The sequence below is a fragment of the Corvus kubaryi genome, unplaced genomic scaffold (assembly GCF_017639235.1).
Source record: "Corvus kubaryi isolate FWS band 111438036 unplaced genomic scaffold, C.kubaryi_AGA036_p1.0 37300, whole genome shotgun sequence".
In the NCBI taxonomy this organism is placed as follows: Eukaryota; Metazoa; Chordata; class Aves; order Passeriformes; family Corvidae; genus Corvus; species Corvus kubaryi.
This window is the reverse complement of record NW_024581093.1, coordinates 5468567-5495007: the sequence shown is the minus strand read 5'-3', so window position 1 is coordinate 5495007 and position 26441 is coordinate 5468567. Positions and strand designations below refer to the sequence as shown.

General features: G+C 40.4%; 1 protein-coding gene across 2 annotated transcripts in view; it reads right to left on the bottom strand.

Moving 5' to 3' along the window:
* The window catches only part of RSPRY1 (ring finger and SPRY domain containing 1), a 35864-nt gene that overhangs the window by 7439 nt on the left and 1984 nt on the right, over positions 1–26441 (bottom strand). The window contains exons 2-12 of one of the 2 annotated variants that reach the window (XM_042027229.1): positions 18473–18655; positions 15946–16442; positions 12935–12987; positions 11359–11471; positions 8635–8761; positions 7192–7250; positions 6787–6853; positions 6009–6140; positions 4600–4715; positions 3673–3816; positions 792–903 (exon numbers count right to left, since the gene is read on the bottom strand). In XM_042027229.1, coding sequence (XP_041883163.1) covers positions 792–903; positions 3673–3816; positions 4600–4715; positions 6009–6140; positions 6787–6853; positions 7192–7250; positions 8635–8761; positions 11359–11471; positions 12935–12987; positions 15946–16292 — 1270 coding nt within the window. In that variant the 5' untranslated portion in view covers positions 16293–16442; positions 18473–18655. The remainder of the gene's footprint in view (positions 1–791; positions 904–3672; positions 3817–4599; positions 4716–6008; positions 6141–6786; positions 6854–7191; positions 7251–8634; positions 8762–11358; positions 11472–12934; positions 12988–15945; positions 16443–18472; positions 18656–26441) is intronic. The other variant, XM_042027230.1, reaches the window with a different exon arrangement.

Sequence of the window (26441 nt, the reverse complement as noted above, 5' to 3'; positions counted from 1 at the left end):
GTAAAAAAACTTAATTATTTTAGTCTGCCAGAGCATTAATACTATATAGTTGTAGAAGTATTGCAGAGTATTTGCCAAAGCCAGAAGAAAGCTGCACTCTGTCACTCCTTGGCTATTTTACACCTGTTGAAGATAGACTTTAGCAAGTGGGTGTTCTGAGGAGAAATTTCCAATATGCTTGTGCTATTTATTTTTCAGAGGTGTTTTAATTTAGCCATCCTTGGGGGAAAATTTTAATAGAAGAGAAGGCGGCACAGTTCACACAAGCATGGCATGCACAGAATCCTACCAAGATTTCAAAGCTGAGATCAAGAACAGAACTTTGCTGTCCAAGTAGTTATCCAAGAATTTAAAGTAAGCAAGACAGTGCAACTCCTCCTTAAAAAAGAAAAAAAAAAAGTCTAATTCAGAGATCAAGGTTTTTTCCCTTCTCTAAAACAACTCTTTCAACCCAGAAAGGAAGATTTCAGCCCTGTTGTGTACGACTTCAAACATGTGAAAAAAGGTCTCATGGTTAAATGTCCAATATTAATTGGTGCTATGATTTTTCCTCTGCATTTGAAAAGAAAAAGCAATTAACCAACAAGAGTCTCTTTACACAGACTGTGGAACAAGACTGTAGTGCCCACTGTGCACATTTAAACCACTGCTAAAGACACAGTGATTATTAAACTTTACGAACATCAGAATTAGGCAGTAACTGCTTTGTTCACATCTATGAACAGAAAGGGGAAAAAAATCCTGTGCAGAAATCTACAGTTAGGATAAACAGGAGAAGACAGACTGAATACCTTCTTTCCAACAGGGATGGGAATGTGGTTTACTTCTGGCATTATACCAAATCAGCTGCCGGCAGCCATCGTATGCACAGGAGTATTCATCGTCCCCGATGCCGTAACCTTCCTTTAGAAAGAGAGCAGAACATTTCAGCCTGCAGCCATTCCTCACACAGAGAGCTGAAGTGTATTTTCATTCACCTAAACCACTCTTCCAAGAGCAGGAAGGGTTTCTCCCTCCCCCCATGAAGGTAATTTTTTCCTTTAAACTAGTCAGTTTCATTTTCACATCAAAACGGAATTTGTTGGGGTGAGGAGGAAGGGAGAAGGGGATATTGTTTCCAAAGTGTCTTCCATTCTCTGTGACCTCAAATGACTCCTGTCAAAGTATTTAAAAATCCTAGTACCCAAATAGGTTAAATTTTTGCATCTTAAAAAGTCACCACAGAATAACCACTGTCTTATCTTGAAGTCCCAGTACCAAATTTGTAATGCCTTTCCCCACAAGATATCCATGTGCCACCAGAACCCACAGCACACACAGAGAACAAACATACAGGCCCTTCACCTAATTTGTTGCATATTGTGTCCCTTTCAGTGCCAGCCTCCCTCAAATGGTGAAAACATTATCAAGTGATAGTGCTAAGGTCCAAGGCAAACACAAAACTAAAGAGTTTCAGAGTGGGAGAAAAATCTGTCACGTAGCAGAGCCCAACCGTGAAACCCAAAAGCATTATGGAAGGTAAGTAACTTCCTCAGCATGGTTTGTCTGGAGTGCAAATACCAGACAGCATCTGATTACACAAGCCTCCCATGTCCCAAATTAAAGCTAAGCCCAGCTAATGGGTGTTTAATGTCATATTTAGGACAAGTCTTTTTGTTACAGATGCTGTAAATAAAGAGCATATGGCTTCTGAGGGCTGTGTTTGTGACATACCCAGAGGATAATATCCCTTGTATTTCAGGCACACACCTGATGAATAAGAGCAGCATTTGGCCACCAGCAAAACAGCTGCAGCAACAGAAAAATCATCCTATTTAGAGATGACATCTCCCATTTTCATACCTTGTACAGGACACACTCACAGAAAAATGCACATACACCAAGCTCCTTAACAGTAAGTGGGGGAAAAAAAAATCTTTTAAGCCTCTTAGCAGTCTAAAGGCAGACACATGGCCTTTTATTTCAGACAGTTTCTGTAACACTCAGTGTCTACAAGGACTGTGCTCAGCACAGGTCTGCATGGTATTTTTGTTTGTTTGGTGTTGTTTTTCTTTTGTGTGGTTGTTTTTTTTACTTAAATCACACTTCAATTCCATTCTAAAAATGTGGAACTGGACTTCGGATGTGACACAGAGATATATGCATGTTTTACATCAACAGAAGACAATGCTATTTCCATGAATAATTACAAGAAATAGAGCAAGACCTCTGAACTCACAGGAATACTTAAGTTAAATGGTGAGAGAAGCTACTCTTGCATTCCCATTGGGTTTCTCACCCCTGGTGTTTGTTTAATCTCCTTAATGTATTTCTCTCATACCCCACAATCAATATTTACTCACATGTGTGTATTTGGCCTATCTTCATATTAGCTTCTGTATTTGACTCAGCTGTAGAATGACTTTTTCTATAATAATCAGAAATGAGCAGTTTTAACTGCTTATCTCTACATTAAATATATAATTCTTCTCCTAAAATAAATTCTAAGTAGGAACAGAAGACCATGCAATTCCAACAGTAAAGAAGGGCTACAGGTGAATTTCTCACTCCAGCTTAGCCAGTAGAAGTGCCAACTTAAAATCCCAGCACTGTTTCCATTCTCAGCACTAGGCTAGGCCTAACATACCTTTTGTCCTAAAATTCTAGCTTGCACTTCAATGAACTTTAATGGTCATTTGGAAGGCCGATAATACAGAAAATTAACTCTAAGCTGAAGTAGACAAGTTTTTTGGGTAGTAACCATTACTCTTTCTTATTATGGAAACACTGAAACAGGTTATACTATAGCATAAAAAGCATACAAAGCTTCTAAGAGCCATGCAGAGTTACTGCAAAGATTTAAGAAGGAAGACCTAGTGACATCTCCATGATGACTGACTGTGTTTGGACTTCACGTGCACATGGCACATTTTGCTTTAATGCTAGCAAGTACACAATCTTGTAAGTAAATAGTAGGAAGAAGAATATTTAGAACTAAGAATAAGATACAAAATTATCTGGATGAGAGGGACAGTAAAGCAAACTATAAAAAGACAGTGTACTTGTTCTGTACTCTCAGGAAAAGGCAAGAAGGTAGAGGGTTTAATCTTTTTGTAATCCTTATTTTTAATTAAAAAGAAGCTTTTGCATTCCCAGACTGTACCATATTCCTGCTACCAGCAGGTCCAATGATACCATGTTATCCCAGAGTGAAATTTTAATTATTTCCCTTGTGAAATTTAATTTAATAGGAAAATATGTTAAAGAGGATGATGAAATTGCTGCTTGGTGACCTGTGTAAAAGACAGTGCATGAGAAACTGCTGTTCCTAGTGACTTATTGTTTACTTCCAAAACCAGACAGGAACTACTGTTATCTAAAGAATTTCCAAGAGATTATGCTACAAGAAATAAGTTCCCTATAGCTTCCAGACAACAGCCAGCAGGTAACAAGCTGCCTCTGCTGCAGCTCTGGATGACTTGGGTGAACAGTGCCAGTCTGTAGCAATGACAATACTGACTTCTCTTGTACCACCAAATTCAGCAAAAACAGCTCTTCATGGACACAAAATTTGAAGGAAACAAGCAAGTGCTCAGTTATGACCACAGAATAACCAGAGCTATTTTCCTAGATGTTGTAAGAAGAAAACCACTGATGTTACATCCCCAGCTCGATGACATTGCAGGTACTCACATGGTTGAGAAATTTGCTGTCTTTGGTTGCCCATCCTATCTGCATCACTCCTGAAGTAATGACTGTAACTTCATAGTACCAGACTCCAGAATCGACACAGAATGTGCATCTTACGCTTTCGAAGGACGAGGCATCACATCGTGCCTACCCAATCCAAACAAAAAATTCAGTGTCTACAAAATCAGCATTCAAACACCTTTCTTCCCTGGATCAAGTTTCTTGAATATAAGAATATACCAACATAATTTTAGATGCATTTCAGACAAAGTGACCTCTCTTTATAGCAGTAGTTGTCACACAAACTAGTGAGTGGGCAAGACTGAAAATTGTTCAGTGGTTAAGCCACAGGCAAAAAAAAAAAAAAAAAAAGCAGAAACTTGACAGCAACAATTTAAAGATTTAAAGACTAAGACAACCAAGACAGGAAAACATAAATCATTGGTTATTAACTGATTCCTGGTATGAAGGACAATTATTAACATAATTCAATGTTAATTCATGAAAATTCATCTCTAAGCAGTCAAACAAGTTTTTAGAAGGAGTTACAGAGGAAGGAAGAAACCCCACGTGGCCAAGACAAATCTGACTGCTATGAGCTTTTCAAGATGAGACAGGACAAACAACAGAATGACACTTTTACTAAAATTGTTCACTAAGTAAGTGAAAAGCCATCTGACTCTTAAGAATCCTCCTCACTTCCCTGAAGTTTTGGGGCACAGGTACAGGCATTACTTTAGTGTGAACATTTCTACAACTGAAATCAGTGTAGTGATGTTACAACCCTCTGATGACAAAGCAAATTTTCTGTACAAAGCTGGCAGACAACTTGGATTCATTCTAGAAAAATCTCAGGAGCAAGTACAAAAGCAAAACCTGCCTTTTTCTTCAGCCTCTTTTTCAGGTTGAAAACATGAAACAATTTCCTACCTCTAATCCATGTGGCGAGATCTTCAGGTATTCACTGACATCATTACTGTTCAGCATAGCCCTAATGTTGGTCAAGTCAACCTTCTCATATGTAAACTGCCTGCCTTCTTTTAGAACTGAAAAAAAACCCAAACCCAACCAGTTTTAGTTACTGCTGCAAAACTTGATTTTAAACACTTCATACACTGATAGTCAGTCTCCCTAGGATCCAGGTAATTTTTGGCCTAACTGAATGAAACACAGATTTTGCCTGCATGAAAACAGCCTCCAATACACTGTGTGTTAAATACCCTCTAAATATGAAAGCACAACCTGTGCCTCTGACCAGAACTCCCACAATATAATTAGAACTTGCAGGAAACCCACAGGCAAGTGGAAGGCATCCAAGGTCACACCAAGATGCCCCTATTTCAGGATTTACCATTGTATTTGTATATTCAGTGGGGAGAGTTTTTTTGATTCATTACAGTGGAAACAGATTTGGGGATAGGGAAGAAGGGGAAAACAAGGATTTAACGGTTTCTACTGTCTCATTTTTAAGTGATTCAAGTGATGAACTGAGCCACAGCAGCTCTCTCTCTCCCTGCTTGCCCTTTCTACATGGAAGGATCATAAGCATTTCTCTTGCCAGGTGTCAAATTGCTGACACATAAATGTTAATTTACAAGTCAAAGATCTTATCTTAGGACCCTTCATATAACTCAAACCTGCTGCAACACTTACACGGACATTTACTAAACACAGCTGACATTGGCTTTCCATAAGCTGACTAAAGCCCCTAAAGCCCAACAGACCTTTTACCCAAATTTATCTAAAAGGCATTAGAAAATACAAGGTCATTAGAGTTGCTGCACCCTTGAAATCACAACTAATAAGCACATTCAGTGATTTTTAGTCATCCAAGAGATTGACTCAGAACAGCACTTTGCCAAACGCTTTTTACTTTTTATCAAAAAAATCAAAAAGTATATTTACTTTAAAAAGTCTTTAGTAATTCTTTGAGCCAGTGCACCAGTGGGGAATGACCACAGGAGTGGCCATCACCAGGACACGTCAATAATCCAGACGTTCCACAGAGACAGAGCTGCACTGTTGAGCCACTCAGCACATTTGCTGAAGTGTGGGTTACAAGAAATTGGTGCAAAGAAGAATTTTCCTTGCAGCTCCAACTTGCAGAGTACAAACCACTTCCTTTCAAAAACATTTTCCTTGCCAGAATTTTCTTTCCATACAATTACACTGGATATATTTGTTGGTGTGGGGTTTTTTTGTTTGTTTTCTTTTTCAAGGAGGTATTACAAATCCAGTCAGGTACACCAAGTGCTCATACAAAGCAAACACAAAGCAGTCCTCCATCTCTTTGGAGGAGTGGTTACTATTAAATAAATCCATCACTTTGTTATACCTACACAGATTGTCTAAACTCCACTGGGCACAGAATCCAACCTGGCGTTTTAAGTAGTCTGGATTATCTGTCCATTTCTCCAGCAAGATCAGTTGGTCGCTAATGCACGATTCAGAAACTGTCATTTTATTTTCACCTGCAATTTAAGAGCAAAAAGAATAATTGCTGTAAGTGAAGGGCAAGTTTAGTTAAAAATAGTAACAGCCTACAAATGCAGGAGAACTCTCTACACACATCTAAACTTCAGTATTACAAGCAGCATGAAATTGTTTCCCCAAGCAGATGTGGAATTATCTTCATTCAGCTTCACTTCTCAGCACGGAGCTGCATCATCAAGAGACTGATCATGGCTGTTCTCCATCTCTCCCATACTGATTTATTTCTTTTCAAGTAACAAAGGTCTCATGTCATAAGTCATTATGTAGTAATTTCTAAGATGAGAAGGACTGAGTTTCAGCAAATCTCATAAGGGCTTTTGGGTGAGGGTGTCATTAAAGCAAAAAATATTTTTTCCTGCCTAAAAACTCCCAGTCCTAACTGTTGTCCAACTCTAATACAGATTTATGTCAGTGACAAAGGCATCATCTCACAAATCCTTTTATAGCAATTTCTAACAGCGAAAAGTTTCAGCAAGTATCTCAAGGGTTTTGAGGGGTAGAGGGATGTCACTACAGCAATAAATACCAATGCAGACTCTCATGCTCACAAGTGATCAGGTAAAGCAAATGACAATCATGCAGCAGAAGCCACAGTGTTAAGAGCAGTACCAGGCCAATACTCACTCGTTTGTGCAAACTTCTCCAGTGCTATTAGTGCAAAGAGCATCACTGTTGGGTGGGACTGGAAGTTCTAAACACAGGCAGCAAGAAAAAATTAATTAATACCCAGCACAGATAGACAGAGTTGCAAGTCTGTCACAGAAGGTTTTAGGTTCAAAGGAGTCTCCAAAGTTCCTGTATTCCACCCTCCTGTGGAGAGCTGGCTCAAATAGATCAGAGCCTTGTTCCATTGACTTCTAATTAATCTCCAAAGATGGAGATCCCACAGGCTCTGGAATCTCAGGTTTTTGTAACATACACTACTGGAGTCATGTCTGCTAAATATCAACTTTTCACAATAATAACAATAAAAAAATTGCATTATAATTGCTATGTATGGGTACATACAAAAAGATCAAAGACACTTACCAAGCTGTGAAGTAAATATTCCAATATGCCTGGGCTGAGTAAGCCTATGCTCGCAGGACCTGCAAGAACATCAGAAATTAAATGCCTCCATGGGAACTACCACATACCCATCACCACAGATCTTTTAAACACAAGGTAACAAATTAAAGACCACTGAAGAACTTCACAGCAAAGCAAAACTATAATATAGAACTATTATCATTGTTCCCAGCAAAATACTTGATGCACATTTAATAATCACACAGTTACTGGCACATTAGTCCTGTCCAGTTCACTGCTCTAAGTGGGTACAGAGTTCTAGCCATACCTCTGAGATTTTGGAGCAAGACCGCAGCAGCCTCCATGCAGCGTTTTCATGCTCATTACTTTTGAAAAGAGACTGCTTCCCCTTTACTTCCAGAGTCAATGTGTGAAGACCAGCTCCATTTATCAATAGCTCAAAATAAGCAAAACTGAGCACCTGATAGGGCCAACTTGATAGTTAATGATACAGCTTGCAGCAGCACCAGAGCAAGCAGCCAATTTAAAATGGAAAATCCCTGAAATAGTGTCCACTTAATCAAGAGAGAGACACAAGGGAATCAAACTCTGGCATCTACAAACTCTTAAAAAATTGCAGTGGGTTCCACCACTTCATTAACAGATTTGTTGCCTGAGCTGACACAATGAGATCTGTGTCCACTAAGATGAAAGTGGAGACAGTATCTCATTTTGGCTTAGTAAAATAGAGTAGAAGTATCGCAGTACAAAAATACTTCCAGACCTTGTTCTTTACTTGTTTTTTCACAGAAATACAGTAATTGGGTTTTAATAACCATTAGATGACACCAGACAATCACTTTTTCCCTCTATTTCCTGCCTACTTTCAGAAAAGGAAAAAAAAAAACTAGATACAAAACAGACCATCAGCAGGAAGGAAACTTAATCATCAGCTTCCAACAGTGTACTAGGAAAGACAGGGAATAAAATTCTATATGGAAAGTCACTTAAAATAGAATCTTAGCAATTCTCTTTTAAGCAACACAGAAGAGAATCTTTTCAGCTATCTACAATAGAATAAGACATGTCTACTGGAAAAAGCATATTTCTTTTTTATTTCTATACAGCCTCCAAGACCACTAACTTGATACTCCTGCCTACACTCTGGAGAATGTGTCCTCAATAATTCACAGCCAGAGTGGGACTGCAGAAGAGACTGATTACCAGTGCTAAGGCAGTATAACAAACAGTGATCCTCAATCACTAACCACTCACCAGAAGGATTTGTGAATGGCTCATTCAGACATTCGAATCAACCAGATTCTGTCATGCCTGGCACCCCCTCTACGAAGAACATTATTCAGTTCTAAGAAAACACTTCTGACCTAGTCTGCATCATGGGTGCTAAAGCAGAAGGTGTTGTAGAGAGCCCCAGGTGTTGTGAGGAGAACCCCAGGGCTTTACCTGCTAATTTCTCTGCCAAGCAGCCGAGCACTGCAGTCGTGTTCCGGTGCTTGGCAGGGTGACAAGCATCCTGGCAAGCAGCAACTCCACTTAAGTTTAATATTTCAGTTAACTTCTGCAATGCATCCTGCAAAAGAAAAATCAGAAATCTCTTCAATGTTACTGACAGATACAGTTTCCCCTAATTCAGTATCGTTCAACAGATTGGTTTTTATGCTACATTACTAAAGTCAGCATCATATTACAGACAGCATGGGGTGGTTATCTCCTAAGATAAGAAGATAACAATGGACAGATGAGAAGAAAAGCTCAACAGACCTAAGAGCTGTAACTTTAAAATTACCACCAGATTGTTGGTAATTGTGATCAACAGCTCAGGACACTTCTGGACATACCTAAGTGAGCTCCTCGTGGCAATAGGAAGCAATTAGCACATATGGCACCACTGTCATCTGATCTATTTCCAGCGTCCTAAAACTGACACCCTTTTCAAAAGAAAGGGACTGTTGCAGATTTTAGAATTCAGGACTAAAGAGACACGCCCCCTCCCCAAAAAGCCCAAATTCCCATCATAAATTTAGGATGTTGTCAACTTTACAGGATGTCTCAAACTGTATTCTTGAGAGCCTAAATGGTTTTCTGTAGTCACACAAATTTAGGAAGTAACCAATAAGGGTAATAAATCTAACATGTCATGCTTTGACTTGCTTTGTTCAGGCAATATGGTATGAATAAAATTCAAGATAGGTCTAGAGCATACTCTGCATTTTCAGGGTAGTTAGGGGTTAATCTAGAGCCAGAACAAGTCATCCCACAGGGAGAACCCCACCCTGAAAAGTTCCAAATTCTCCTCAGCTTTCCAGACTTCATGAAAGTTTTAGCTGATTCAGATTGAAACTGCATAATCTCAGGCAAGGATCTAATTAAAACAGAAGAACTCCTCATATTGAAGTCATCAGCAGCCATTTGGAGGAAAAATGAGCACTGCTCAAGTTGAATAGATGTGGTTTTTTGAACTGTGTTGAGCCACACTCAAATCAATTGACTGTGCTAGAGTCTGAGGTCTGTACAGAGATCACACTGAAAAGTAGTTATGTTCTTAAAAGGAAAGCCACAAAAACAGAACTGATGAACAGGACTGAGCTAAGTGGAAAGAACAGAGAAAGAAGAAAGAATGACTGAGCTACAGACTTGGGATGGAAAAGACTCACTAAAATTAGACTCTTGACATACTCTGATAGTGCTTTTAGCCATTATTAGAACTGTCAGAGAGATCAACTACTTTGAGTTAAATAAAGACTTTATAGAATAAACAGTTTACTGCACTGCCCTTTTAACTTTATGGACTTTATAGCCTGCAATAACAGAAAATGAAATACAGCTTGCTGCTGTTCTCCAGCTGTCATGGAAGTGAGGCACTGACTTAAAATCCGTAAGACAAAAAACTTAAAAATTATCCTGTATAGAAAGAAAATGAACAGCAGCACACACTTTACTAGGTCACATGTGGCCAGCAGACCTCACAGCTGCAGCTCCTTGTGCTGTAAAGACACAGGAAAAACCACTGTGCACCCCAGAAAAAAAGGGACCTCACTCCTTTTGTCTTGATAACGTCAACTATTTTATAGCAAACTCCTTAAAAGTACCCAAATAAAAGTCATGTGGGTTTTGAAAAACAAATCATTTGATTGCCAAGTACATTGTAGAGCCAAACAAAAAGTCCAAAATCACTCTTCCTATGATGCATTCGTAGTGGTCTCCATTTCCTGATCTCTTTTTAAAGCAGACAAAGTTTCTAGTCATAGCTTCATTTTCAAAATAATTCAGCAGTCTATATGACAGTCATAATAAATTTCTCTTGTTTCAAAGTCTCAGATAAGTTTAATCAATAGCCTAGAGGAAACAAACCCACGTCAGGTAGTTTGAGAACTTGACCAATTCTCCAGTCACTGACGTAACCAGCTCTTTATATTCCTAACAACACCAATGGAAGACGAAAACTGGCAGCATCAGGAGCTTCAGAAATGAAAGCTGCAATGGTACGACCATCAATTTCTCAAGAAACGAGATCATGACAAACATTTGAAGACAGACAAGTTCTCTGTACAAACATTATGTTTAGCATCCTAAATGCCTGAGGCTTTCACTTACACACCTACACCAACACAGTAGGAACACCTCAGGTCATCTGTCCACCCAAAACCAGATTAGTGGCCAGTAAAACAAAAGTATTCTCATTTGCCAAAGTCACATATAGATATTTCATTGTTAAAAAATGTCATTTGCTTAGCTTAACACAGCCATTGTGTTGCATTCCTCACGTGCAGGGCAGGAACAATTTCAAAGTGACTTGTCAACATGCAGCTTTGCAAATGAAAGAACAAAAGGGCAGAACTTGTGCAGCTTTTGCAGCACCTGCACACCCTCCCTGCACAGTGTAAGTACCACATGGCAGGAAAGAGTGGCAAGAAAAGCAGCCAAAACCCAAAGGTCTCTTGTTCCTTCCCCATGAACCAAATTTACCTTTTTTGGGAATGCTCTTAGCATTAATTAGCATTTAGACACCAAGTCACCCCAAATTACTCGAAGTTGAATGTTACACCCATTTTCTGAGCCACTAGCAGTCTTGCATCACTGGTGAAACCCACCCAGAGAGATCATGGGTGTGGCAACCACGAATAACTGACATCCAGCCACAGATAAACACATGTGCTTTCGACTCACTTTTGTTGGCAGTGGACATTCATCAAGTAGTAGCGTTATAACAGCTGGTCCCAGGGGATCTTCTAATGGAATAACTCTAATTAAAGACTGGACAACTTCCAACCAGCCTTCATCTGTCAACCACAAAACAGAAATCACACTCAGAATTAACAGTGAAATGCAGAAGTGTTCAAAATACATCCCTAAATGTAAACTGAAAAATCCTCAAAATTACCCAGTGAGCTTAGAGACATTGGGAAAAAACAGTTTGCTTTTTACACCACTGTTGTAGTTTGCAGTAGGTTAGAAGCTTACATTCAAGAAAGAAAAAGTTTACAGCAGCTTGGGTAATAGTGAACATCTCTACTGTTTGTAGAATAGTCTAGCCCAGGCCAGAGCATCCTTTAGCTCCCACTACTATTAAGAAGGAATACTCATGGTGGTATGGACAAGTACTTTGTTCTAGTGTGATACTCCAGAGTTCAGCATGCAATGTCAACTCTTAAGTGTTAAATGCTGCATACACAATGACACTGAGGAAATACTTCTTTTAACCACAATCAAATCCCTCTTCCTGAGTTCCCTGAAGTAAGATGAGGTTCAGAGAAACTCAGTGGCGTTTTCGCATGCCTGCTGGTCTAAAGAACGTTTGTTTTCCTAAGGAACAGCTATCACTGTTGAATGAGTAGATAAGGGCTTTTACTTGCAAGCAGACAACAATCCACATAGAAGATGTTAAACTACTCTTAAAGTAAACAGATTTGGAGTTACAAGAAAATAGCTCCCTTAAAAGTGAAAATAAAGACAGTCTGTATCTGTATACAGGTGAGTGAGGTAGAAGGAGCAGCGTTCCCTTCAACAACAACACAGCAGTAACACACTGGGGTTTGAGTTCTCATAGCACATTCCCCTGAAAAACATTTTATTGAAATGCTGTAATATCTAACTGGGCTGAATAATTTACTTTAATACAGAAATATTACTTCCTAAGACCAGTACCAACATTATTAAGTAAAGAGAAAAATTCACCTAAACCAGAAGTCTGCTTGAAGTCTTAAGCTGGGAGAATTTCTCCTACTGTAGCAAAGATAACACAGCCCTTGCTACAAATGTGGCTTGTCTTGCAGGAACACTTAGTGATGGGGTTGGGACAAATACATCAGTAAAGAAGAGGTCTCGGGTCAGCAATACCCAAACCTAAAGGAACGTGCTAGTGGCCAACACCGGAGCACGTTGGCTTAGCCCTGTCTATGTACACACAGAGGTTGTTCCTGCTCAGCTGCAAACAGCCATTCTTTGTGGCTTACACTTTAATGCCACTACGATGTGTTTGGGGCCATCCATTGGCTGCTTCTGGAGAGCTCATGTGGGAAGTTTAACTGAATTCAAAAAAACTTCAGGCCAACGCAGTGAGCTCAGTGAAGCTCTGAAGGGCAGAACTGTGTTCTGGTTCACACATCCCCAAAGCTGCACACCACATCCTAACACAGCCTGCTGCAGTGTATTTTTCTTTGCAAAGAAAAGAGGGACTTGGGGTTTGTTCCATTTCTTTTGCTTGTGAGTCACAACTGAAATGCCCAACACAATGCCTCGATACCTGTTTCCGCCATTTCATGCAACGTGATCATTGAATAAGGAGGCTCCTGGTCACTGAAAGAGATATTACACAGGTCAAAATTTACACACAATCATCAACGTAATACACTGAGTAAAATGATTCTACACAGACAGAAAACAAATCCAGTAACCATTTAACAAAAGGAAGTTACACAGGCTGCACATTGCTAATGTCATTTTCACATCTGAAACACAGATGGGATTTGAGCCTCTCTCTGGCTCAGCATCAACATCTGCACATCTGCAACAGCTGACAAGGAAATTGTGATCCACATCTGCATGTCTAAAAGCTGAACATAATAGGCTTGGTGCTGTTCATTAGCATGTTCCTTGTAGTACATAATGAGGCACTGCATGTCAGAGGTCACAAAGTGAACCCAGAGCAGTGCATAAGGGGCATCGCTTCAACAGGATTTTTTTTCTCAGAAATTCTTTGCTAAATATATAAATATATTAAAAAAACCACCACAAAACTTAAAAGGGAAGCCACCAGCATCACAGTCTTCAAGCAAGAGCAGTTAAAAGAAATAGTTAAGGCAGTTTAACAGAAAACACTTAACCCAACCCCCTTTCCAACATGAAAATCACAAAAAGTTCAAGAGATCAGCTCCTCAGTCCAGTTTGCTGAAGTAAGGACACAAAGCTTGTGTATCTGAGCACGCACTGCCAATGAAAGTACCTAAAGCAAGACCCCAAAATCCTGTACAGTAAGCACCTCCAGGTCCAGAAAAAGCTTATCCAGCAGCATGTCCTAAAATACTTTATTCAGTGCTCCTTGGGCACTGAGAACTAGCCCCAGGCTTAGACTTTATGTTCCACGCTCAATTTTTATCACACAGATCTGAAAAGAAATTGGAAATGTGAAATACAGAGGAATTTTATAAAATTTCAACATTAATTATGAAGATAATAAAGCTAGCTCGTTTGAGAAATCAATCTAAAGAAGAGAAAAATTTCAGCTTTGATGTAATATATATGATGTAAATACATGTCCTTTTTTTCTTACAAAAAAGTGAACACATTCTTAAATATTTCCACAAGAAAATGCTAAAGTGAAGTTTATCCCATTTTTATATTGCCACAACATTTAAAAACAAACAGTTGGCTTTTTTTTTTTTTTTTTTTAACTTGAAGCATCTTCACCTTTCTTCGGGAAAGTAATCTGCCCAGAAGGAAAAAAGTGCAGTACTGCAGAATTACATCAGGAGAAAGGATAGAAAGATTCAAAGAAAGGAGAAAAAAAATCCCAACAAAAATCCCAACCATAAGTACAAGTAAAGGCTATGATAAAGAATGACATTTTTATCTGCAAGATTTCTGATTTTGTCCTAGGTAGCAGATGTTCACAGTACTGGCACTGAGCAAAGGACAGTCCTGTCCCATTGATTTGCCATTTTAACCACTTAATTTCCAAACATCTCCTCCAGGACACACCTTCCTCATTTTGAAACAAAATAGCCATTTTGGGAATTTCTTAATTTGCAAGGCAGCTTTTCATATAAGCCCCAAATTTAGAATTTATCCTTCTGAGTTTATGAAATTAAGCTTCTAGAAAGCAGCTATCTCTAGATAGGACAGAAAAAAAATTATCAGTTGTCAGACATGTTTTAGGTCAGAACTTTGAGATTTGATAAAACCAAACAACAATAAGAAAAAAAAAGGAACCCCAAGAAAAAACAAACAAATAGCAAACAGGGAAAGCAACTATTCATTGTTTATCACAGTGCATTTCACTACAGTCTGCAAAAAAACCCCTGTAAAAATACAGTAGCTTCAGGAATTTGTCAGAAACAGGGGCAGTGAAATAACTCCAGGGGCAGTGAAATAACTACGCTTATTGTCCCTCAGTAGCATAGGAAAGTGCTTACAAGATTACAACACTGATTGCAGTACCCACAGGAACAGGATCAACAGGATCACTTTCACAAAAGTGTTGTGAAACAGCTTAGGGAGCTGAACTTGGGGGAAAGGAGACAGCATGTGAGACGGCAGACTTTAAAAAACGTTTGCCATGATTTTAACTTCACCATTTGAAGACAGAGCACAAAATAAAACCTGTTAAAAAACCAACCAAACACACACCTTAAGACTTAAATGTTCGTGAAAAACATCAGTCATGGTATTTGTGCTTAAAGACAGCAGGAAAGCAAACTCCTCCTCTGCAGGCACATTCCAGAGTTGATGTAGGTACATGAATCAAGCCTCACTTATTCTGAGCCTCATCCACCTTAAACTCAAACCCCAGCTGTCAGGCTGGAATAAGGTTTTTCCTTCAGATCTGATCTCCTCAATTCCTACATTGCACCTAATCCAAAAGGTGACAAGCTAACTTAACCCATCATTTTTAAGGGCCTTTTAAAACTTTGTAGAAAGCAACACAAAATCAAAAAGAGACCAAAAAAAAAGGATGGGCCCATAAATACCCCCCACACCCTTAATGGATGCTTTGAGCATGCCAAGAATGCAATACTGGGATTGTGAGTTGGGCAGTCACAACATGAGATCTTTAAAAAGTAGTCAGACTTATAACTGGAAGGAAAACCTCAGTCTGTTTATCCAGGCTAACAAAGATCAAAGCTCCCTATTTTGCTTCACCATTTCCAAAGTAGTTAAATACAGCCTGCAAACAGAAAACTGCACAACAACCAATTTTTAGGACAGAAGTTCCCAGACTCTGGAATGTTTATTGCTTCCTAAACTGTGTATCTGTGCCAGGTAAGAAATCCTGAGCACACTCCTCATCCCACATGGGTGTAGGCCCATACAGGAACTGTGAGAAAGCTCCTCAGCTCCTGGAAGAGTCTGTACCTGGGCACTCAGGAGCTACTTCTATTACCTAGGAAAGGTGCTCCTCTCCTAAGCCTCCAGATGGAAACACGTGGCTGCTTCAGGGAGGGTCAGGTGTAGATCGGTGAGAGGCTGGAGCCACAGTTTGAGAGAAGACAAGAACATTTTCATTCATGTTGAATTATTCCTTGAGGAGGTACTTACTTATCTACCAACGTCCGAATTACAGCCAGTGTGTCAAGTACCAGCCCATCCACATTCTGTTTTTTCCTTCTTGGTTCATGAGGTCCTCGGCCCCTCCTGGGCGGACGGACAGGGTCCCTTGGGTGGCTTCTTGCTTCAGGGATGCGTGCTCTGCTGTTCTCCGTTTGCCGGCCCTGAGAGTCCACATTGTCCTCGGCCCCGCTGTCGTCACGGCAAACACACGAGTTTCCCATGCTGCCAGCCCCCAAGGCTCCCAGGAAATGGGGAATGTAGTGCTCTAGAGTCAACAGCAGACCTTGGAAAAGGCTTCTGCTAGCATAGAACACAACCAAAGCAACTACAATCATCTAGGAAGTTTTAAGAGAAATGTTTGTGTGATCCTGGACTGTGATCTTTTTGCATTATAAACGTTGCTACCAGCTGGAATGAGTGGGAAGTTGGAGACTTAGCTGCCGACAGAATCACTTAAAACACACATTGGTCATCCAGAAGGAGGTCTGAAAAAGCAAACCCGGAACAAGAGTCAGTGTTACTACTGCTAGAGAACAACAGAAGAATTCCTATTTTAGTAAACAGAATCAGTTTTGGTGGATAAAGCAGCTAAGAAACACAAGGCTTTACCTGAAGTCTATTGTGGGGAAAGGGAAAGGAAGGAAGAGGAGGAGGAGGAAGTTCCCCTGGTAAGCAGCTCTCGCCCACGCACCATTCCTTTCTACACTACCTATTACTTCCCAGCTCCTTCACGGATTTTGGATGCAGAGGAACAAGTTTGTCTGTAAATCTTGCACACCACTACCCTTTAAATACTAAGTATCAACGAACCAGTTTCATTTACCCTTTACAGAGACATATGGCTTATGCCACCCCAATAAAGGCTGTACACTTAAGGTTCTCATTACACATCAGGAACATTTTCAGACTATAAAATAGGCAAAATTGTAAAGAACTAATCTTACAACAATAGATTTAACAGAGAACCATTTAGTCCACCTGTGCATAAACAAACGTTTTTGGAAAATGCCTGCATCTCCTGCGTTCTCACCTAAAGCAGCACCAACGCTGAACTAAACAGGAATTACAGACACCATTTCAATGCCTTACAAATCTAACTGGGATTTTGAAATGGGTGTTGTGTGCCTGTTTGGATCTAGTGTCAAACCAGTCTTCCCTTTTTGGGAACAAAGACTAATTCCATCATTCTTCTGGTCTTCATTCAAATGGTTTGGATCACATACAGGCCCAGTAGCAGCTGAGACCACAGGGCAGTCTCTCCCAATTGTTAACTTGAAAATGCAAGAGAAAAAGGATTCAAAGCCCTGTTTCATAACAAGTTATGTTTCAAGCCATAGGACATATTTCTGTAGAACCTTACATAAAGTCTCAGGTAAAATAAAACCCTACAAAAGATATAATTTCACTACTTACACACTTCAAGCATGTCAGAATAAATAACTAACTTTTATCCTTTTAGGAATCAAATTTAACATTTACACTAGAAGTTACGGTGAATATCCTGTAATAGGTTATTACTATTCTTTGATTATTAATCGAAGATTAATTAACAATTATTAACGAGATTATTAATAATCTCGTTAACAGCAGACACGTAGCACCCTAAATTCAAAAGGAAGTCAAAGAGCTGACACCTTTCAAATGTGGAAAGCCCCCACCATCAGAGCCAACTGGCAACTCTGCAGTTGCTGGCTGCCCTTTGGGACAAGATCACAACAACATTCAGGAAGGTCATATGAGCAAGTCTTGGGATGTCAGCTGTCACTGGAAAAGCTCTCACAGGCACTTCTGTAGTTTGAAGCACATCATCTTTTAGCACAGTGAAATGTTCAATATCAAGAAATTAACTGGAGGCTAACTAAGAAAAAAAAAATCAGTTCCTCAAGGGACATTAATTGGAAAAAAGTAAAAGATCTTGACTTCTTGTTCAAGAAACTCCTAAACCACAGATCATTAAAAGGGTTTCAGCATCACATCATGCTTGCCTTATCCCCTGAGAAGTTTGGCTACCAGGCTCAGAGTCCTTCCATCTGAGCCAATAGAGCTGTCACCTTCTCAGTCAGCGAGTCACAAGCAGATGAGAGGTGCCAGTGCAGATTGCAAGGACCTCAAACAGAATTGTCTAAGTTCACAACCGGTTCAAATTACTTTATTGATTTTAAAAAGAACTAGTTATGTTAAATGCAAAACATGTCTTCCTAGGGAGTATGTATGTATTTATGAATCTAGGTCATTTAAGGGCATTTTAGCAAGATAATACTAAAATGTAAAACTGTTACAGATTTAGAATCTGAATAAAGTTGTTCTGTAACTTATGGAAATGTTAACACAGTGAATCTATCTTGTCATAAACAAGAATGGAAAAACTGTATTTTAGAGATTAGCAGTGAGTAAGAACCTACCTAAAGAAACAACAATAGACATATGTCAAGATTAAAGCTGATTATTGAAAGCTAAGTTTTTCTGGCTGTCAACTTAAAGTGTGATTAAAAACAAGTAATTATGATCAACTCACCTGTAAGTTTGCTTGGTTCAGGAATGGCTGGGGGTGCTCACAAAGTGCTGTAGCAGAAGTGGATTGTTCTCCTCCAGGGCACAAAGTCGTATCTGGAAAAGGCAGTGCTCTGTAAGCCTTTATGGCGGGCAGTGAGTCATTACTGACTCTGCTGTCACTTCTAGGAACTACGCTGAGGAGTCCCTGAGGACAGAAGGAAAGAAAGAATTCACTTGGAAACTGCATCTAAGGTAAATGTACTCCACCTCCTCCCTACACCTGCCATGACATCAAGCCGTGCTGTTATTTTCAGCTATATCCAGCCTTTACAGAGGGAATTCTATCAAGGCTTCAAAACCCTTTGTCATCTACAAGCTTTAAGACTAGACATGGATACAGAAAACCCAACCTGTTTTTACAGCCCTGGTATTTCACACACCACAGCACCAAGTGCAGAGCAGTGACCAACTCCTCACCTCAAATTACTCCCTACTGGAGGAAGAAGAGAAGCAGCAATAGTATCTGCTCCAGATCACCCTCAAGTAGACACAGCAGAAAATAAAAGTACACTATAAAAGTTGATTAGATAACAGGAAGAGAGAAATGACAGGATAAACTCCCCTTATTTAGTAAAGAGCTGGGTTTGACAGCATTCACTTGGCTCTTGCTCACCATCACATACAAGGAGCTCATTGTCAAGCCTCAAACAAACTGAAAGGCTAAATAATTAGGAACACAAGGTAGGAGAGATTGCTACAGATCTGCTCACAAACCAGTTTGTCTGGATAGAGCTCGAATGCAGGAAGAAAGGTTCTGAAGTGCAAAGGAAAATAATAAAAATACAAGTTGTTATTCTATAAGAAATAGCTGCTACTGATACCTCTCACCAAACAGCACAAAATGCTAATGCCTGACCCCTTCTCTACACCAGAGAGCCCCTGTGGGACACCCACTGAACAGCTGCTCCAGCACATCTTCCCCTCGACAAAGCCCCAGGATCAGGTGCTGCTGGAGCAGGACCCCTTCCCTGCATGGGAGAAAAGCAGCTGCAGCCTCCTGTGCCCCCACACACCTCCACTGGATGGGCCACTGGGACCATCCCCACCACAGAAAGCAGCTGCTCTCCTAGCAGGCTCAAGCAAGTGCATGGATGCACAAAGGAGTTACGAGCTCCACAGGGTGACCAACCTGCCATGGTTGCAGGTCCAAATGGGAAAGATGAAATCATCATCCATTGAAAGGGATGCTGTGGGAGTGCAGATGCCCAGCCTGCCCCAGACAGGCCTCCTCTGGATCATCCGACCGAGCACGCCAGTGGAGGAGTTGGCTCCAAGTGGCACTGGGATCATTTCTCTGCAATGTGCAGCCCAAGAGTCGGTGATTCATCCCCTCAAATATTTGGTTACAGCCAACCATAATACTGCCTCATGATGGAAAATGCCTCTTCTTTCCATGAAATGGAGTGCAGCGCCAAGCAAACAAAAAACCCCTCGTGCACACAAACGAGGAGGGTTTCAGCTACCAAAAACACTTTTCCAGTTTCTGTCACCACTACAAGAGTAAGACCAGTGATTTCTCCTCTTGAGCAGAGTAACACAACAGCTCAGTCAACAAACCATACAATAAAGTTGACAGTTTTTCAAAAGCAAAACTGTGAGAGTTTTGGCCAGCAGTTTCCTATTAAGGAGATAAAATAATTAGAAATATTTCCTCAGCATTTCTTTCCCAAAGAAATAATGCTCCTAAAAAGGAAGACATGGAAATACTTGTGATGCCAATCAGATGAAAGTTCAAACTAGGAGGAAACACAGCTATTAATCATTGCAAGATAATCAACTTTGATACAGGAATAAGAGAAAGAAGAAGGCTGTTTGCAAAACAAGCTTTTATAACAAGGAGAATAATTTAATTTTGAAATGATGGGGATAGTAGTGAAAACCAAGAATTTCCAGTAAATTACATACAGCTAGAATGTGAAATGGAGACTTTCTCAGGAGATCCCATTGACATGCAAGGTCAACCTCTCACCTGTAAGACTTGTGCAACTAAAGAGAAGGAGCTGCTGGGTGTCCAGCGTGGTACCATACAGTGCACGCAGTCAGGGGACTGCAGGCTTCGGGAGGAGCCAGTAAATACCTTGCTGGTTCTTTTGCATGTGGTAACCAACCACCATATTGTGTAATCTGAAGCAAACCCCTAATTCAATTCTATTTAAAAATACCTTGGAGGATTAAGACTAGTGTCAAAACTCGATGGGAAGCAGCCTTTACTGGCATGCAGCATTTCACAAAGCCATTGCCACAGCTGGTTGCTTTCTCGCTGTAGCAAGAGCACCCTAAACTGAAAGCAGACTGACCTTGAGCGTGCCAGTTTCACAAAGTGAGACTCATCATGTCTCAAAGCTTTCCAGCTCCTGCACAAGTGCTCATCAGTGAAAACCCCCAGGGTTGTACAAGGTTTACTACACAAATAATCAGGCTTTAACCCTGATGTCTTGTCCAGGTAATTCATCTTTGTCACAAACACACAGGAGCTGGAGGATCTGATCTCTTGTTTGACTTGATGTGGTAACAGTAGAAGCAGAAAGAAGCGGACAGTAACTACCACCACAGCTTCTTTTTCTGTAGACTCATGTGAAAGTCAGATTTTATAGTCACTTGCTCATTGCACTCTTTTGTCTTTTCACTTCCTTTAAACCCCTTTTTTAAGCTGGTACAGGAACACTAAAATTGCAACATGGATTTAAAGTGAATTTCATTTTCTCACTTAAATGAGTGCCTCCAGAGCAGGCCTGGTAGGGATTCCTCCCTGCACAGTTTTTCCCTTACTTCTGGATACAGAGACACTAGGACATGTCAGGCATTAGACTGTTCAGCTTTTTTTCTGAAAGGGAAACGGAAGCATTTACCACCTTCTGAGCTTCCCCATCTCAGAGGTCATCATTTGTCATCTCACAATCATTTAGGTGGAACTGTCCTTTGTACTACAGCCTCCAGAAAACCTCAACTTTGCTTCACATCTAAATCAAAGCTGGTATCGATCACGCTTCCTGCTTCTCAGCTCCCCAAGCCACAGATGGATCATTAAATTTCTTATCAGAGACAGAGCTTAAGTTATGCTTTGAGGCAGACGAAAGCACTTCTGAGATAATGATCTTTTAAAGAGATAGTGGTATCTGACAGCCCAGTGAAGTTGAACAAGAGGTGCCTCCAGCAGGATGACGTGGTCTGGCAGAGCTGAACAAGCTCAGCAGCTGCCCAAGGAGCGGAGTATAACGCACTGCTTCAGAAGTGGCAGGAAGATAAAGATAATGCCCTGTAGATGGCAAGGAACACTAATCCTATAAACTGCAGGGATACAAGCACATGAAATAAAATCGATTAGCTATACCCTATTAAGTTTTGGCACAGACATTCATTTGGAGGCTTATAAATAACTCTTTCAATTAATTCAAGTTAATCTTCCTTGCTGCCCAGAAAGTTAAAGGCGTTATCAACAATACAATTCTAACAAAGGCCTTCATGATATCAGGATTCAAAATTAAATAAGAAAACCCCACCAAAAAAACCCAAAACGTCTCCCAAAAAATCCACAAGAAATTCCAGAACAGACAATGCTGGGAGGAAAGTGACTCTTTGCATAGCAAACAGAACTGTAGAATGGCAAAGAAACCATACAAAAAAAAAAAAAAAAAAAAAGCTTTTTTCTAGTAAAATTTACAATAGTCCATTTCAGAAAGGAAAAGGCTTTATCTGTGTCAGTATCCAGAAACCAATGAAAGAGTTCTCTTCAGTCATGTGAAGATCAACTCCTTGTAAACTGCAATACTTAAAGCACCTTGTACATGAGCAAAATATAAACCACAAAAACATTTTGAGAGGCAAGTCAAGAGACTAGCCAGCTCAGTCACATTGGGAACTAGAATTAGGGCTAACACAGGGGCATCCAAGGCATCACACTCTGGGAACCAGGAATATGCTACAAGGAGGGAGTGCTGGAAGCGGGGACAGATTCTTGTCAGCAAACCACAAGCTTCAGGTAACTGAACCAGAACAGTGGCAACCCAGAGGTTGGCTATTTCTTGTCTAAACTAATCTCCATGCTTTTGTTTTTTCTAACTCAGAACTGGGCTTGTTTTCTGGGGAACATTGGGTGCAGAACTATTCTGTAGAAGGCAGAACAGTCTCCAGCTGTAGACCACAGAACTAAGCTCAGTTACACGGCATGACTAAGCTGTTATGAACATGTAAAATTCACATGTCCAAAAACTGCTTTCAGTGTAACATTTTGACAGCATTGCTGAAAAACTCAGTGATGCCTCAGTTGGAAGCCTGCATTGTCAGCTGTCTGACAACTGCCTCAGTGAGCAGGGCACAGAGCAGACAATGTCTAGAAACAGGCTGAAGACATTTCCATTTCTGGATAATCAAAGCAGCATCAGAGGATGGCCTGACCTTCCAGTGGCCAGAGTTGAGAGCCACCTTTGTGGCCTTCTCTGCCAGCCATGGAAAGCTGGCTGCTCCTCGTTAGACAAAGTTCAGGATTGTATTGGCAGAGCAGGAAATATCCTTCTAACTCTTTCCTCCTGTTAGTGGATACAGTGACAGCTGCTCAAGAGACTGTCATCTGAGTCCAATACAACATGTAGGTCACTAGGTTAGCAAATCTGCCTTGGAAGCACTCATGGAAAGCGTGATTCCTGAACTACCTGGGGCTCCCAGGGCTGAAGAATACCTGATGCACAGCCCTGGGCAGGTCACTGGAACCCCCTTATCTCACTTAATTAAAACCCACCCACACAAGAACTCAGCTTCATTTCTCCCCATTTGTCTCTTCAAATTCTGCCTTCAGGGCCTTTCCTTTCTGCCCTGCTACAAGCCTCCCAGTGAAGCACACTGAACGAGAGATCCCAGTGTGGATTAGCCAGCCACGTGTAACAAGTGCTTCTGCCAGGTCTCACAGGTGTTCTGCTCCAACCACTGAGCTGTGGTATTTTCTTACAGTGCTTTAGGGCCTCTGTCAGTACGAAGAAACCCAGAGGGAAGTTGGTCAAAGGAGGGGAAGGGGGCTGACTGCCCTAGAGACTGCTCGGACAAGCGCAGGTGGGTAAGAAGTGGGAGGAAGATGAGCATGTACGTGTCTCACGAGGCAGTCTACATATGGTTTAAGCAAGACTGTGCACCCAGTTTAGTCATAAAAGGCAGAAAGTTCAAAAACTATTTAAGAGGCTTTCAAAATCCTGTAATAGTACCAGGAATGCAAAGTCTCAGTCACCTGGGGCTTCTGTTAAATAACTTTCTGAGGCATTTCAGGAGAATTAAGATTAAATTATTTTGATCATTACATTTAAACATCCCTTCACTAAATGTTACAAAGGGGTAATGGTCTAAAGAGAGGATAACTCACCTATTGTAACTTTTTTTTTTTAATCTTTTATTTCAGGACTGATACATTAACCAGAGTTTGAGTGCAAACACACACCATTCTTCATTCACCATTAGCTGAATGTTTTTAAAAGCAGGGAGAACAATTCTAAGCCTGCTCCATGCCAGACAGCTTTGCTTTTAGAAAAAAAAATAAAAAAAAAAAAGCATGCTGGATTTCCTTTTTTCAGTATGACTTTTAGCATGTCCCACTGTCTGCAGGAAGGTGTAAGATACACATGAACAGTGCAGCCTCCTAGTTCACCAGCTGCCCTCTAACCTATGATTCAAGCTGTAATTGTATCTGTTTGTGCACATGCACTGAAGCCAGCAATCCAAAAACCCATGCCAACACTTCAGATCAAAATATCCTCAACTCTTGTCCTTCTCCTCACATCTAACAAAACACCAAGATATGCAGATAATTAGAGCAAAAGGGAAGCATTTTCTACCAAAAAAAAAAAAAAATGCACCTTAGAAAGGGAGAAAATTAATTACAGTTGTGTTTCATATACTCAGAAACCACTCCTTCCCCAAGGGGAGAGATTTATTAGGAAAAAGATGGATTTCTTGTTACTGATCATGGCAACTCACTGAATTCCATCTAACAAACATGCATTAAAACCAAGGAGTAACAACCTCATCCCACACTTTGGACTGCCAGGTATCCTGACTGAATGGGCAAAGCCCACCAACTACACAAAGTTCCCATGGCAGAACTGTGCTTCCAAAGCACAAGTTTGGTCACAGTAATGGTAGATCAAGGGCAGGTAATTACAAGCACTGCTGAAGAGAGATCGTGATGCATTGGTCAGTCACGCAACCTCATGAGTCATGTGTGAACATTTGACTTTTATTAGACCTCAGCAACATAATGAAGAATAGAAAAGGAAATAAAGGTCATGCTGGCACAGCCACTGCCCTGCAATGCCAACTTTACAGTTACCAGACACAGACCAGGAAAATAAAATATATTGTGAGGACACAAGGAAATACAAATACAAAACACATGAGATATTTGAAAGACAAGGAATCCCAGCAAAGAACCACTGCCTGCACTGCTTTAAAATGAATGAATAAATTCAAAGTCTACTGAGTAATCATTAGTTTAATAGAGGAAACAAACCCCACAAAAGCAGTTTGAAATGCTGAACACAACACATTGATAACAGAGCAGAACAGCATAAATATCATGACATTAGCTGGCCTTCAATTTACTACAAGGTGACAGCATTTTAAGTTGCTGCCTCTGTGTTGAGAGGGAAACCACACAGTGCACATGATGAGCCTTGCTCCACTTTGTGAGGATATCACCACATAACTACATGACCAGCAGAGAACATTTCCAAACACAGCACATTGCCAGGTAGGGGAGATAATGATATGAAAGAATTTGAATGAAGAAACCTAAAGAGTTACAGGCCAGGAAGTGTTCCATGACAAATCACTGCCTTTATCACTAAATTACTGCTTACACTACTAAATCTCTTTCTGTTATCCCTTAATTTTAACAAACAAGAAAAAAGCTTGAGGAAAATTGACTCTGATTCCACCTGATGGGCAGAAAATGAGAGATGTTTTACTTTATAGGAGGGAACCAAAATATTATAAGTGATCTATTTCAGTCCTATCCATTAGACTCACAGCAAATGAAATGCATTGCAAGCCAAGACCTCCTATGTGAAAACACTGATAATGTACCAAAGAAGAGCACTGCAGGGTTGTGCAGAAAACCATCATGTCCCTCAAGAGGAAGAAAAAAGAACATTAAGAAAAGCACAAAATAATCTATCAGTGAGAGTACAAGGGAGCCACTGACTGATCACCAAATTATGAGGCCACAGAGTAGGATACCACAGTGGCTACCACGAAGCATTGCAGTCAAACTCCACATATAAGAGGCTGAAAGTAAATAAAAAGGAAAGTTAAAGACCTCAGGGAAACCAATAAGCCCATGTCCATGCAAGCACACACTGGTATCACAGCTGATAAGGGAGGTGGACAAGCTGGATTAGGTCTATCAGCAATGTAAGAGTGGGTAAACAAGCAAGGCTAAGCTAATAAACAATCAGCATCAGCAAGAGTTATGACAAGAGTTGTGCAGAATGCAAAACACAGCACTAAAATACCCTGGAGGAGCTTCCTACTCAAGTGATGGACAGGGGAAGCTGAAAACTTTCAGTTAGCAGGAACCTCAAGAGAGCATCTGGCTGAAAAGGGCAGAGACAAGAAGTGAACATGCAACTACAATTGTGCTTCACTCATCTGAAAAAGAACACACCACGGGAAATTCACAATCTGTTCAAGCAGACCTGTAAATAGAAACAAACAGCAGAGACTGGGGCACAAAGCAATAATAGCAATGTCCTAAAGGGAGGGACAGAGGAATGGGTGCCAGGAGGAGAAAGGGCCTCTCTTGCTGAGTGGACTTCGGCAGAGAACAAAGACACAGGCAAAAGCGCTTACAGAAGAATGGGCCAGATTTAGATCAAAGAACAGATCAATTCTGTGCATTTGGATAAATGCAGAACAAAACCACATTTAACAGCATCACAGACTCTTAAAAT